This window comes from Vipera ursinii, assembly GCF_947247035.1.
Source record: "Vipera ursinii genome assembly, contig: SUPER_3_unloc_1, whole genome shotgun sequence".
Lineage (NCBI taxonomy): Eukaryota > Metazoa > Chordata > Lepidosauria > Squamata > Viperidae > Vipera > Vipera ursinii.
The window spans coordinates 17,501-32,157 of record NW_028148452.1 but is presented as its reverse complement, the minus strand read 5'-3'; the positions used below and the strand labels follow the sequence as shown (position 1 = coordinate 32,157).

Genomic DNA, 14,657 nt, shown 5'->3' with positions numbered 1-14,657 from the left:
GGTTTGTTGGGAGGAGGAGGAGGAGGAGGAGGAGGAGGAGGAGGAGGAGGAGGAGGAGAACTATAGGGTACATAGTGCTCTCTGAGCTTGCTTGTTTTCTTGCGGACGTTTCATTACCCAACTAGGTAACATCATCCGTGCTAGAAGGGTTTTGTGGAGCAGAGAGGGGGAGGGGGAGGAAAAGGAGGGGGGAGGGGGAGGAGGAGGAGGAAGAGGATTGTAGGGTCCTTGGTGCTCTTTGAGGTTGGTTGTTTTTCCGCAGACATTTCATGACCCAGCTAGGTAACCTCGTCAGTGCAAGAAGATGTTGCTGGTCTAGCGTTGACGATGTTACCGAGTTGGGCATTGAAACTTCCTGCCAGAAAACCACCCAGCTCAGGCAGGACCCCTCCCTTCCAACACCTAAGCTACGAATAATCTCCCTTATTGCATAGCTGCCTATATTTGACCTCTCACCTCCAAACCGCTTTCCTTGGATGACCGGGAGGAGCTGCCCTTGTGGGTTTCGGTTGGGTGGAAAAGCTGGAAATGTCCATGCCTTGTCCTTTTTCGATCTTCTTTCTCCCTTCCCCGTTGCTGATCACGTCTTCCCTTTGCTTTCTCTGTCTTCCAGACGGATTTCGAGAAAGACGTGGACATGGCTTGTAGATCAGGTGAGCACATCACAGGTGAGACATCAACCATGAACCTGCTTTTGGGGATTGAAATTTCTTTCTTTGTTTTAATTCACCCTGCTCCCTCGCTTCCTGGTTGTGTGAAGTTGCATTGCTTTTTGAATCTGTATACCTGACTTGCCCCTTATTGATCCAACTTCCTGGAGGTGTTTGAGGTTCTTCTTTTTCCTGAAGCTTCTCTTCCTGTCTTTTCTAATCGAGTGAAAAGAAGCACCGGGGGGGGGGGCATGAGAGCAGCGTTCCAGTATCTCAGGGGCTGCCCCAAAGAAGAGGCGGTCAAGCTATTTTCCAAAGCACCTGAAAGGCAGGATGAGAAGCAATGGAGGGAAGCTAACCAACCTAGAACTAAGGAGAACTTTCCTGGCAGTAAGATCAATTAATTAGGGACGTGGTGGCTCAGTGGGTTAGGACGCTGAGCTTGTCGATCAGAAGGTCGGCAGTTTGGCGGGTCGAATCCCGAGTGCCGCATAGCAGAGTGAGCACCTGTTACTCGTCCCAGCTTCTGCCAACCTAGCAGTTCAAAAGCAGGTAAAAATGCAAGTAGAAAAATAGGAACCACTCCGGTGGGAAGGTAACAGCGTTCCGTGCGCCTTTGGTGTCTAGTCATGCCGGCCACCTGACCACGGAGACGTCCTCGGACAAGCGCTGGCTCTTCGGCTTTGAAACAGAGATGAGCACCGGCCCCTAGAGTTGGAAACGACTAGCACGCATGTGCGGGGGAACCTTTACCTTTACCTTAAGAAGTTGTGAATGGTCCAACGCTGGAGGTTTTGAAGAAGAGACTGGACAACCCTTTGTCTGAAATGGTATAGGTTCTCCTGCTTGAGCAGGGGGGGGTTGGACTAGAAGACCTCCAAGGTCCCTTCCAACTCTTGTTATTCTGTTTTTGTCCTTCCACCAAGACTAGGAAGGTCTTCCGAAGTTGAGTCCAGCTCACCTTGCATGATGACATGTAATCAATCATCCACTTTTCTTCAGGGAGTGTTTTTCTACTTCCTTCTCCTTGATATTTTCTTTTAAGTAACCAGTCAAATCCTGGAGATTTCTCCCACTAAAATTCCAAGCAGGTCTGACCTTCCTTAGTTTTATTAAGGCAATCAAATTTCAATTAGGTTTTTCCTCTAAAGAGATGACTGGAGCTATGAAGAACTGTGGCAGGAATTGGGTATGTTTAGTCTAACGAAAAGAAGGATTAGCGGTGACACGATAGCAGTCTTTTATTATCTCAGAGGCTACCACAAAGAAGAGGGGGGTGGGGGTCTATCTATTCTCCAAAGCACCTGAAGGCAGGACAAAAAACAATGGATGGAAACTAGCCAAAGAGAGAAGCAAACTAGAGCTAAGGAGAAACTTCCTAACAGTTAGAACAATTAATCAGTGGAACCACCTGCCTCCAGAAGTTGTAAATGCTCCAACACTGGAAGTTTTTAGAAGAGACAGGACAGCCATTTGTCTGAAGTGGTATAGGGTTTCCTGTCTGAGCAGGGGGTTGGACTATATGACCTCCAAGGTCCCTCCCAGCTCTATTCTATACTATCCCTTCCAACTCTGCTATTCTGTTGGAGCTCTCCCAACTTAACAATGACATCATTCAGATCTTTCCATCTTGGAATGCGTAAGCACTCAAGGTTGCAGAACGCTGGTCTCTGAGACAGCTAAAGCCCAGCATGAATTTTACTGGGCTTTCCTTTGAACAGCTTTACCAAAGAGGCACAAAGCTTGACAGGAGCTTGGTTTAGACCAAGTAGAGTCAACCATCTTGATGTCTGAATATGACTTTTTCCATTAATACCTGACTCTATGAGCAGTTGTAAGGAAGTGGACTGAATGGAATGGAATGCTTTACTTGACCAAGTGTGACGAGACACCACAAGGAATTTGCCTCTAGCGCAGAAGCTCTTAGTGTAGACGCAACAGAATAATGCTAATCGTTGTCACAATAATACCAATACGAGGAGAAGTACAGAAGATAATAAGAAGGAGAAACAATACCACAGTAATAACACGCTAAGTGGGTTAATTGCAATGTATGGCAATGAAAGTTCGACCATAAGAAAGGCCAAGTGCCAAAGAATTGAGGCCTTTGAGCTATGGTGCTGGAGAAGACTCCTGCGAGTCCCTTGGACTGCAAGGTGATCAAACCGGTCAGTCCTAGAGGAGATCAACCCTGACTGCTCTTTAGAAGGCCAGATCCTGAAGCGGAGACTCAAATACTTTGGCCACCTAATGAGAAGGAAGGACTCACTGGAGAAGAGCCTCATGCTGGGAAAGGTTGAGGGCAATAGAAGAAGGGGACGACAGAGAATGAGGTGGCTGGATGGAATCACTGAAGCAGTAGGCGTGAGCGTAAAGGGACTCCAGAAGATGGTAGAGGACAGGAAGGCCTGGAGGAATGTTGTCCATGGGGTCACGAGGGGTCAGACATGACTTCACAACTAACAACAACAACAAAGTGGGTTAATGTATATGGAGACTTTAGGCAGGACTAAGAGAACTAGATCTTCAGCAGAACGAGGGCATGAAGGAAAAAAAAATGTCCCAGTGTCTAGCTTCCTTGGCATTTGAGACCCCCATAACGCCATCTTGACGGGACCAGTTGAAAAGGTTTACATCCAGGATGTGAGGGGGTCTTCTCAGCCCTCCTTCTGACCTGTGCAATATACAGGTCCTCAAGGGAAGGCAGGCTGGTTGCATTTTTTCTTTCTGCACTCTTGACTATCCATTGGACAAAGCAGACAGTTATAGGAGTAGAAATGACAGACTCTGTAACTGCTCTGTTGTGGTTTGTGTTATGGAACACATTGGGTACCCCCTTCCGAATATGTTTTACAACTGAAATGAAATTTAGACACCTGTAAGTATTATCAGGGAAAAAAAATAATATAAGAAATTCTTCCCTTTGCTACCATACCTAGAATTTTTCTCTCTTGTTAAAATCATGCCTGCGTATGTCCCGCCTGTCCAACCAGGACCTCCATTGGCCAAATGTGTTTTAAGCTTGATGTTGTGGTGCAGCATAGAGTACAGCTCAACTCATGGTTCACTTATGATTGGGTTTAATTCAACAACCCAATGACGAGGAGGTAAGGACCTTTCCCATTCCCCTAGTCCAGGGGTCGGCAACCTTGGCTCTTTTATGACTTGTGGACTTCAACTCCTGAGCCAGCATGCTTGGCTGGATCAGGAACTCTGGGAGTTGAAGTTGACGAGTCATAAAAGAGCCGAGGTTGCCTATTCCTGCCCTAGTCAATGAGGACCACCATCACTATGGAGGTTCTCAATCATCCAGGTCATGGTTGTCCCCATAGTGCTTTTCCAAAAGGCAACTAGAGTTTCTTGGGTATTATTATTATTATTATTTTTTGGAAACATTTTGCTTCTCCTCCAAGAAGCTTCTTCAGTTCAGGCCTGAAGAAGCTTCTTGGAGAAGCGAAACACCCACTCTTACTTTAAAGGCTCCCTTCTCCTGTATTTCCGAATACAAAAAAAAAAAAGCAGTGCCACCCGAGATGTCCTTAGTGGTCCTCAGTTTACGCCCATAACCAAGCCCAACATTTCTGTTGCTAAGTGAAGCATTCAGTTCAGTTAATTTTGCCCCATTTTGCGACTTTTCTGACCACCGTTGTTAAAGGAATAACAGCAGTTGTTAAGCTAGTGCCATGGCTGTTAAGTGAATCTGCCTTCCCCGCCGTCATAAATAGGAGTCAGTTACTAAGTGCCCGAATTTTGACCATGGAGATGCTACAATGGTGGTGTGACAAACCGATCACAAGTCACATTTTTCAGTGCCTTGGTAACTTTGACCGGTCACTAAATGAATGGTTGTAAGTTGAGGACTGCTTGGAATCAATTGCTGTTTAAAATCCTCTTCGCTGTTCTTTCCAGAAAATAAAAAAAAAAAAAAACAAGCCCACCACCAACTTGGTCCAGCCCTCCAAAAAAATCCATTTCATTTTTTTCTCCTCAAGTCTTGGAATTGTGGCTGTTTCTGGCCCTGCATTTTAAACCTTCCTGGTGTCTTGCCTGATTCTCTCTTCATTTTTCATTTTTCATTGGTCTCTCTCCAATGTGGTCCGCACAACGAGGGACGGCAAATCCTCCTTTGCCTTCAGATATCATCTTACTTGTCCAGAAATTGGTAAAAAAAATCCCACAATCTTGAGTTCCTCCCTGTGAGCAAACGGCTGTGCGATTTCTTGCATGCAAATCGTGACATAGATTTAAAAAGCGAGGCTTGAAATTGGCTTCCTTTGCCCATTGATTTGGCGCGATCTCAAAACCTTCTTTTTTGAACAAGCTGGCCTGGTCTGACGGGATGGGGTTGGGTTTTTTATAATTAGTTTTAATTTTTAATATGTATCAATTACTACGGGCATAGTTGTTTAATCACTTTTTAATTTTTGTATCCTGTTTTTTATTATGTATTGCCCTGTTCACCGCCCTGAGTCCTTCGGGAGAAGGGCGGTATACAAATTAAATTATTAAATTAAATTAAATTAAATTTGCTCTCCTTTCCATTTATCTCTCTCATCCATGCATGCCCTTTAAGGGTTTCTAGCCCACCTCCCATCTCTTAATCCCTTTTGTCTATTTGGCGCTCAAATTGTGCTGCAATTCAAATATTCGGGAATTTCTGGGGCTCCGAGGAGCAGGTAGCCAAGATGAATTTTACTGTGTCTTTGAATGCATTCAGCCGTTAGTTTTATATCAATATACTGCAGCCACCTTTGGTCACCATATCACAAAAAAGATGTTGAGAGTTTGGAAAAAAAACTCAGAGAAGAGCAACTAGGATGATCAAAAGGCCTGGAGACTAAAACATATGAAGAATGGCTGCAGGACTTGGGTTTGGCTAGTCTGGAGAAAAGGAAGAAATAGGGCAGACATGATAGCAGTGTTCTAGTATTTGAGGGGCTGGAGAAGAGGGGGGTCACATTATTCTCCAAAGGACCAGAGGGAAGGACAAGAAACAATGGTTGGAAACCGAATAAAGAGAGAAGCAACCTGGAATTAAGGAGAAACTTCCTGACAGTGAGGACAATCAACCAGTGGAACAGAAGTTGCCTTCAGAAATCGTAGGCACTCCATCACTGGAGATTTTTAACAAGAGACCATACATTCACCTGTCTGAGATGGTATAGGTTCTCCTGCCTGAGCAGGGGGTTGGACTAGATGACCTACAAGGACCCTTCCAACTCTGTTATTCTATTCTATTCTATTCTATTCTATTCTATTCTATTCTATTCTATTCTATTCTATTCTATTCTATTCTATTCTATTCTATTCTATTCTATTCTATTCTATTCTATTCTATTCTATTCTATTCTATTTTCTATTCCATTCCATATTTTCTATTCTATTCTATTCTATTCTATTCTATTCTATTCTATTCTATTCTATTCTATTCTATTCTATTCTATTCTATTCTATTCTATTCTATTCCATTCTATTCTATATTCTATTCCATTCCATATTTTCTATTCTATTCTGTTCTGTTCTGTTCCATTCCGTTCCCTTCCCTTCCGTTCCCTTCCATTCCATTCCATTCCATTCCATTCCATTCCATTCCATTCCATTCCATTCCATTCCATTCTATTCTATTCTATTCTATTCTATTCTATTCTATTCTATTCTATTCTATTCTATTCTATTCCATTCCATATTGTCTTTTCTATTCTGTTCTGTTCTGTTCCGTTCCGTTCCGTTCCATTCCGTTCCATTCCATTCCATTCCATTCCATTCCATTCCATTCCATTCCATTCCATTCTATTCTATTCTATTCTATTCTATTCTATTCTATTCCATATTTTCAATGGGGGGAAAAACAAGATAAATAGGGGGGGAACCAATAAGGCGCTAGACCATATGTGCTTTCCATCAATTGCCTCTCAAAAACAAGCTTGAAAATGCACGTAAATCCCCCTTTCAAATTCATAACATCCACTCCCAGGGCCCTGCAGAATGCTGTGAAAGGAAGGAACTGTCGTGTTGGCACACAACTTCAGCGTTTGGGCCCATCAGACAGACAACACGCAAAAAGTTGTTTGTTCCATTGGGTTATCGTTTCCAATCTAAGCAGGTTTATCTAAGGGCTGGGGGGGGGGGTTTCCCAACACCTGCTGCTCAGCTACTTTGTCCAAAAATAAAGTTGTGAATGCTCCAACACTGGAAGTTTTTAAGAAGAGACTGGAAACCCATTTGTCTGAAATGGTATAGGGTTTCCTTCCTGAGCAGCGGGTTGGACTAGAAGACCTCCAAGGTCCCTTTCAACTCTATTATTATTATTGTTATTGTTACTGATCATCGCACAGTCAGCCAGATGTTCAGGCTGGATTTGGCATTTTTGTCTACCTATTGAGTCCTTCCCAAGGAACTGGGATAGGCAGATGTGGCTTTTTGATGGTATCACAGATCTCGTCGCAGGATGGAAGCAGTTCCTAGTAAGGCCGCCTTTTGCAATTGTCTAATGTTGAATTTGTCAATGCTGATGATGGTGCTCAAGTGATGCTCCAGTTGTTTTGGGATTGCACCCAAGGCGCCTATTACTATTGGTACTACCCTTGCTTGCCTTTGCCACAGTCTTTCTATTTCATTTGTAGGTCTTTGGATTTTGTTATCATCTCCAGTTCTTCTTCTTCTTCTTCTTCTTCTTCTTCTTCTTCTTCTTCTTCTTCTTCTTCTTCTTCTTCTTCTTCTTCTTCTTCTTCTTCTTCTTCTTATTATTATTATTATTATTAGTAGTAGTAGTAGTAGTAGTAGTAGTAGTAGTAGTAGTAGTATATCAAATTAAATGGAATCAAGTGGATACCAGCAGAAATACAGTGTCCCTATCAGGAATCAAATGGCAGATTCAAGCACGGGTCTCCAAGGAGAATATGTAAATTATGGTGTGGGCATTTGGGCGTGTTTTTTTTTTAAATTATTTGCATCTGTAACTTTACCTGGATGACTGACGGAATCTGAGATCCATTTGGAGTCAATTTAGGGTGGCAGGTGCATGTTCTGGTACAATAAATTGTGGAAAGTCAAATTTAATGTCAGTCCCACTCTTGGAGGCTGTGGGTGGGCGTGGGTGAATGTGTTCACTCGTATTTGGGATGGTGGGTGACAATGAAGTAATTAGGAAATACAGATCGTCCTTGACACTCCACCTTTTCTTTAGTGACTGTCTGAAGTTATAACAACACTGAAAAGTAGGGACTTGGCACCGTTTTTCACACTTAATGACCATCGCAGCATCCCCGTGGTCACGTGATTAAAATTCAGACGCTTGGCAACCCGACACAAATTTACGACGGTTGCCGTGTCCCAGGGGTGACACGATCCCCTTTTGCGACCGTCTGAGCAGCCATCGGGGGAATCTCGATTTGCTTAACAGCCATCATCCTAAATTGACAGCTGCCATCATCCGCTTAACCGCTGTGGCAAGAAAGATCATAAAATGGGGCAAAACTCACTTAGCAGCAGATTCAACTGTGGGCCTATGTCGAGGACTGCCTGCATTAGGAAACCTGTGTTTTTTTGGGGGAAGGAACGGGGGGGAGAGAAGATGTGGTTGTGTCGCCTCATGGTTTCTGTAGCGCCTTCTGAAATCCCGTCTCTTTCCTCCTGATTGGTTAGTGCTGAACAAGGACATCGGGACGTGCCGCACCATGACCATCACCGGGACGCTGAAGCGCCCATCCCTACAGGATGAGGAGAAGCTGAAACTCAACCACCCGAAGGGATCCTCCAACTTCAACAGTCTTCCAGCCAACGTCTCCAAGATGCACCTTCAAAGCTCTCCCCACTACCTGGGAGCCATCAACCTCAACGACTTCAACAACCACACCCTGACGTTGAAGAAGGACAAGAGCCAAGCTCCCAAATCCATCTACATTTGCGATGGAGATATCTTCAAGAAGCTGGACTCGGAGCTTTCGCGGGCCCAGGATCAAGCCAGGGACACCAGCTACGTCATTCTGCCCACCAGCACGTCCACCTTGAGGCCCAAGCCGCCACCCCCACCGCCGCCACCCCCACCGCCACCACCGCCGCCGCCACCCCCCAAGGACGACACCAAGTACAGCATCAACATTGACCAGATGCCCCAGACAAGGCTCATCCACCTCAGCATGGCCACAGATCCAGGCTTTGTGGTCAAGAGCCCCCCAAGAGAGCCTGCGGGGATCATCTGCGGAGAAGGGCAGGCGTTGTCCATGATGCAACAGCAACCTTTGTCCCCTCCATTGGTCAACAAATCCACGGACTCACAGTTGCCCAACAGCTTGTGTGACATGGGCAAGAGCGGCAACGCTGGAATCGTGACCAAGAATGAAACAGTCTCCACCCTCTCCATGAGCTCCCTCGAAGTAAGTGGCTGAAGGCCAGTGGTCGCCTCCATACTTTTTTGGTTGCAAAAGTCCCTAAATTCTGTTCCTGCTAATTAAAACTATTTATTTTTTTTAAAGCATAGCTACTCAGGGTAGGTGTCTTAAAACAGTGCCGTGCTGTCTTATTTTGAGCCCAGATTCCATGTGGAGGGCTTGGTAAATGTTCCAGTGTTTGTTTTAGGGCAAAGGATCTCCAAAGTTGGCAACTATAACATTTGGGGGCTTCAGCTTCCAGAATTGTACCAAGAAGAGCAGCAGAAAGCAGTACAAAGAAGAACAACTAAGATAATTAAAGGCCTGGAGACTAAAACATATTTAGAACAGTTGGAGGATTTGGGTTTGGCTAGTCAAGAGAAAAGAAAGACTAGGGCGGACATGATAGCAGTATTACAATATTTGAAGGGCTGCCCCAAAGAAGAGGGAGCCAAGCTATTCTCCAAAGCACCTGAAGGCAGGAGAAGAAGCAATGGATGGAGACTAATCAAAGAGAGAAGCAACCTGGAACTAAGGAGAAATTTCCTAAGTGAGGACAATTAAGCAGTGGAGCAGACGTTGCCTTCAGAAGTTGTGAGTGCTCCATCACTGGAGGTTTTTAAGAGGAGACTGGATAGCCACTTGTCTGAAATAGTATAGGGTCTTGAGCAGGGGGCTGGACTAGAAGACCTCCAGGGTCCCTCCATTCTGATTCCCCTGCTAGCATGGCTGTTTTACAGAATAACTGAATAGCAGAAGAACAAAATTGGAAGGTTTTCTAGCCCAACCCCCCCCCCCTCAAATTTTAGGAAGTTTTAGACCGGGCATTTTTGGTCTAAAATGAATTCCAGCACTGTAGTCTCAGAGCGTGTTGGGCTGTGGTTACACTCCTAAAATGATTGTGTTAATTCATGTCCTTCATTAAGGACAATCATTTGCTATGCATGTGCTCCCCAAGTATTTTACATGTGCTAATTTCCCCACTCAGCTCTCCTAATTGTCCTTCAAGGAACAAGGAGGATCTAGGTAGCTTCTTTCTGATAATTATCTCAATTGATGCTCCTTCTGTGAGTTCCAGCTGGATGCAAAATCTCAGCCCCACAACCTCATGACACTGGGTGCTATCCAACAAAATGAAATTCAATGGTGAAAAATGTAAGGTTCTACATTTAGGCAGGAAAAATCAAATGGACAGGTATAGTTTGGGAGGTCCCTTGCTCAATAGCAGTTACTGTGTGAGGGATCTCGGAGTCCTAGTGGACAATCACTTCAATATGAGCCAGCAGTGTGCTGCAGCAGCCAAAAAAGCCAACACAGTGCTAGGCTGCATTAACAGAGGGATAGAATCAAGATCATGTGAAGTACTAATACCACTTTACAAGGCCTTGGTAAGGCCACACTTGGAATACTGCATCCAGTTCTGGTCACCACGATGTAAAAAAGATGTTGAGACTCTAGAAAGAGTGCAGAGAAGAGCAACAAAGATGATTAGGGGGCTGGAGGCTAAAACATATAGAGAACGGTTGCTGGAATTGGGTATGTGTAGTTTAATGAAGAGAAGGGTGAGGGGTGACATGGTGGCAGTGTTCCAATATCTCAGGGGCTGCCCCAAAGAAGAGGGAGTCAAGCTATTCTCCAAAGCGTCTGAAGGCAGGACAAGAAGCAACGGATGGAAACTAGTCAAGGAGAGAAGCAACCTAGAACTAAGGAGAAACTTCCTGACAGTTAGAACAATTAACCACTGGTTAATTGTCCTCACTGTTAGGAACTTTCTCCTTAATTCCAGGTTGCTTCTCTCTTTGATCAGTTTCCATCCATTGTTTCTTGTCCTGCCTTCTGGTGCCTTGGATAATAATTTGACCTCCTTTTCTTTTTGGCAGCCAATCAATCAGTCACTTTGACTGGCTCAGCCATCCAGCAAGCTTCAGTGGCTGAAAGCCGATTTGAATCTTAAACTTTCTTCTCTATCTAATCCAACTTCTTCCCCATGTCCTTCACCACACCAGCTCCCAAATGTGTCCCTCACAAAGTCTAAACCAGGGGTCTTCAAACTTGGCCCTTTTAGGACTTGTGGACTTCAACTCCCAGAATTCCTCAGCCAGCCAGCTGTGCTGAGGAATTCTGGGAATGAAAGTCCAGAAGTCTTAAAGTTGCCAAGTCTGAAGACCCCTGGTCTAAACCCTCCCAAGATGGCGTCGTACTTCATCTCTTCTCAAGCCTTAATCATGGGTCTTCCTCTCCCTTTGATTTTTTTAGAGACGGAAATCCCGATATGCAGAACTAGATTTTGAGGTGAGTATTTGGGCTGCTTCCACGATAAAGGCTGGGTGATATTTTGAAGATGTGGTTTCGTCTCTAGGTCAACGTAGAAGGTTTTCTCCAAAACTTTCTGGAAGGACATGCAGATTGGCATACCCTGCCCTTTTAGAGGTTCTGTTTCTTTAGAATAAAATACACAGGCAGTATTCAACTTACGAGCATTCGTTTAGTGACCGCTGAAAAATACACCGCTGAAAATAGGGACTTAGGACGAGTTTTCACACTTACGACCGTTACAGCACAATCAAAATCCAGGTACTTGGCCAACTGGCTTGTATTTAGGATGATTGAAGGGTCACATGATCACCACAGGTGACCCTCCCCGCCAGTTTCCAACCAGCAAAGTCAATGGGCGAAGGCAGATTCACTGAACGAGCTCATGCTTCGCTTAACGACGGCAGCGATTTGCTGAAGAACAGTAGCAGGTGTAAAATGGAGCAAAACTCAATTAACAACCATCTTGCGTAGCCACAGAAATGTTGGGCTCAGTTGTGGTCATAAGTCGGGGACTATCAGTAGTCAGGAAGCAGATTTTTCTACTCGGCCCCTTGAATAAATAATTTTGAAAAACTGAAACCTGAAAAGGAGAGATGGGGGGAAGGGTTCTCTGTGAGGCTACTTGAGCCCTGAAGCATTCACTGCCTTGAGTTGTTTATAATACACACACACACACACACACACACACACACACACACACACACACTCACTCACTCACACACAGAGCTCCAGGTTATTTTCTCCCCTAATTTAGCACATTCAGATATGTTGGATGGATAGATAGATAGATAGATAGATAGATAGATAGATAGATAGATAGATAGATAGATGATAGATAGATAGATAGATAGATAGATAGATAGATAGATAGATAGATAGATAGATAGATAGATGGATGGATGGATGGATGGATGGATGGATGGTCAGTCGGACGGACAGAAAGACGGATAGATGGATGGATGGATGGATAGATAGATAGATAAATAGATAGATAGATAGGTACGTAGGATGGGCAGGCAGACAAGCAGACAAATAGATAAAGTCGGTAGGTAGGTAGATGATATATATAGATATATACAGCTCCAGGTTATTTTCCCCCCTAATTTAGCACATTCAGATATGTTGGATAGATAGATAGATAGATAGATAGATAGATAGATAGATAGATAGATAGATAGATAGATAGATAGATAGATAGACAGATAGATAGAGCAGGCAGGCAGGCAGATAGATGGTTAGACAGACAGACTGATAGGTGATACCGATAGACAGGCAGGCCAGACAGACAGCCAATGTTCATTTGCTGTGTTCATTTGCTTCTCCCAAACCCTCAACTTTATCTGGACATTCCCTTCTTGTAGAAAATCATGCACACAAGGAAACGTCACCAAGACATGTTTCAGGACCTGAACCGGAAGCTGCAACATGCAGAGAAGGAAAAAGAATCTCCACCCATGGAGACTAAGGTGAGCCTTTCCATCCTTGGAAGTTTCTGAGCTCTACCAGACCTGGGTGCAAATAGTTTTGTTTCGTTGTTTTTTTTAAAAAAAACAATCCTCTAAGCTCGCAGAAGTGGAACCGAGGAGGCAGTTTCTCCGCAGCTCCCAAGGTGAAGGAGCAATTGGCCCAGAGTTTTAGAAGATCAAGATTTACCACCACTGAGGGGGGGAAAAAAAATCTACGGGAGAAATTTTCTATCGATAAATCTCCCTGGAGATTTATCGTAAGTCTGGAAGCCCTGGAGGCTTCAGAAAGCAGGAGATAATATTATGCAATTAAAAAAAAATAGGATCTTCCCTCTTCCCTAAATGTTAGAAGTCCACCCATCCTTCTCCGAAATGTTCTTTTTTGACTCATCTTCTGTTTGACCGATACTAATCTCTTCAGTGGAACAGGCAGAGAAAGGTGGTCACGTCTAGCCAACATTACACAAATCACATTGCTGTCTTTGAATTTAATTATCTCCACACCCAGGATACTCCTAACCCCGGTGCTGGATTGGTGGCTTAGATCCCTCCAGATTGTTGCCAAAAGCCAGAATTGGGGAATGTGGGTCGTATTTCTTTGTTTTAAGTACAACAGGTTTAACATGGGTGTTTTTTTCCCTTTTTTTTTTCAATTTCAATGTTTCTTGGAAGATCAACCTTCTTCTGGCATCCTCCAGCCATGCCAGCCTTGTGTGGTGGGTTCAAGAGGAGAGGGGATAAAAATACCCACCCTATTTTCTCTTATATGTTTAGGCCATGGAAAGATGGAGCATATCCTCAAGTGGCAGTGATAAAACTAATGCCAGCGTAAGTCTTACTGCCTGCGTTTCTCCTTCTAGGACCTCATAGATACATCTCCTCCCCGACCTCCTTACGCTGCATGTTGCCAGCTACATCCTATCACCACAAACCAGCATTCAGCCTTCCTAGTCACAAGCCAACATTCTTGGAATGCTTCCTGCCCTCTTTCTATCTCCCACAGCGAGGAGACCCGAGGGGGCCATCCCGTCCACCTCGAGGGATCTTTGATTGCATTCCACCCCAACCATCCATAATGACTTTCCCAGCCTTGCCCACCTCCAACATGGTAGACTTTCAGAACATCCCAGGTGGCATGCCGCTTTCGTTCATTACCCCATTCATACAGGTGCTCCTCGACAGTTCATTGTGTAACCATTCAAGGTTACAACCAGCGACGTATGACCTTTTTTTCTTACGTGGCTGCGGCAGCATCCCTGTGGGGACATGATTAAAATTCGGACACATGGCAACAGGCTCATTTTGATGATGGTTGTGGCGTCCTGCGGTCCATGTGATCGACTTTTTTTCAACCTTCAGTAGGGAAGCCTGATTCAGTGAACCGCCCTGTTGCTCGCTTAACGACACAGTGGTTCACTCCACGAGGGCGGCAGGGAAGGTCGCCAATGGGGCAACACTCACTTGACAAATTGGCAACTCAAATTGTCTGGGATCGTGTGTCCAGGGCTGCCTGTACTCTACTCTAAGAGAGAGACAATTTTTTATCAGAACTCAAGGTGAATCACGTAAGAGCCCCCGCATCCAACTTCCTGTGAGACGCCAAAGTCAACCCGGGGCAAACCTGGACATCCATATCCACAGGACCGATCCAATATATTTCAACTTTGCCTAGTTCCATCACCCACTTCAAATAGGTTAAAAGATACAAAACAACTGAAATAATCTCTTGAACAACCTCAGAAAAATACAGTACATGCACAGGAATAAGATAGAGGGTACCTAGCTCAATAGCCGTTACTGTGAGGAAGAAGATAATAATAATAATAATAATAATAATAATAATAATAATAATAATA

The 14,657-nt window shown here is 44.4% G+C and overlaps 1 protein-coding gene across 1 annotated transcript in view; it reads left to right on the top strand.

Moving 5' to 3' along the window:
• Nucleotides 1-14,657, top strand: part of ADGRB1 (adhesion G protein-coupled receptor B1) — a gene marked incomplete at its 5' end in the record, with an annotated part of 259,043 nt that overhangs the window by 238,639 nt on the left and 5,747 nt on the right. Inside the window, 5 exons of the mRNA XM_083379962.1 lie at nt 614-668; nt 8,295-9,025; nt 11,276-11,311; nt 12,697-12,801; nt 13,576-13,629. Coding sequence (XP_083236088.1) covers nt 614-668; nt 8,295-9,025; nt 11,276-11,311; nt 12,697-12,801; nt 13,576-13,629 — 981 coding nt within the window. The remainder of the gene's footprint in view (nt 1-613; nt 669-8,294; nt 9,026-11,275; nt 11,312-12,696; nt 12,802-13,575; nt 13,630-14,657) is intronic.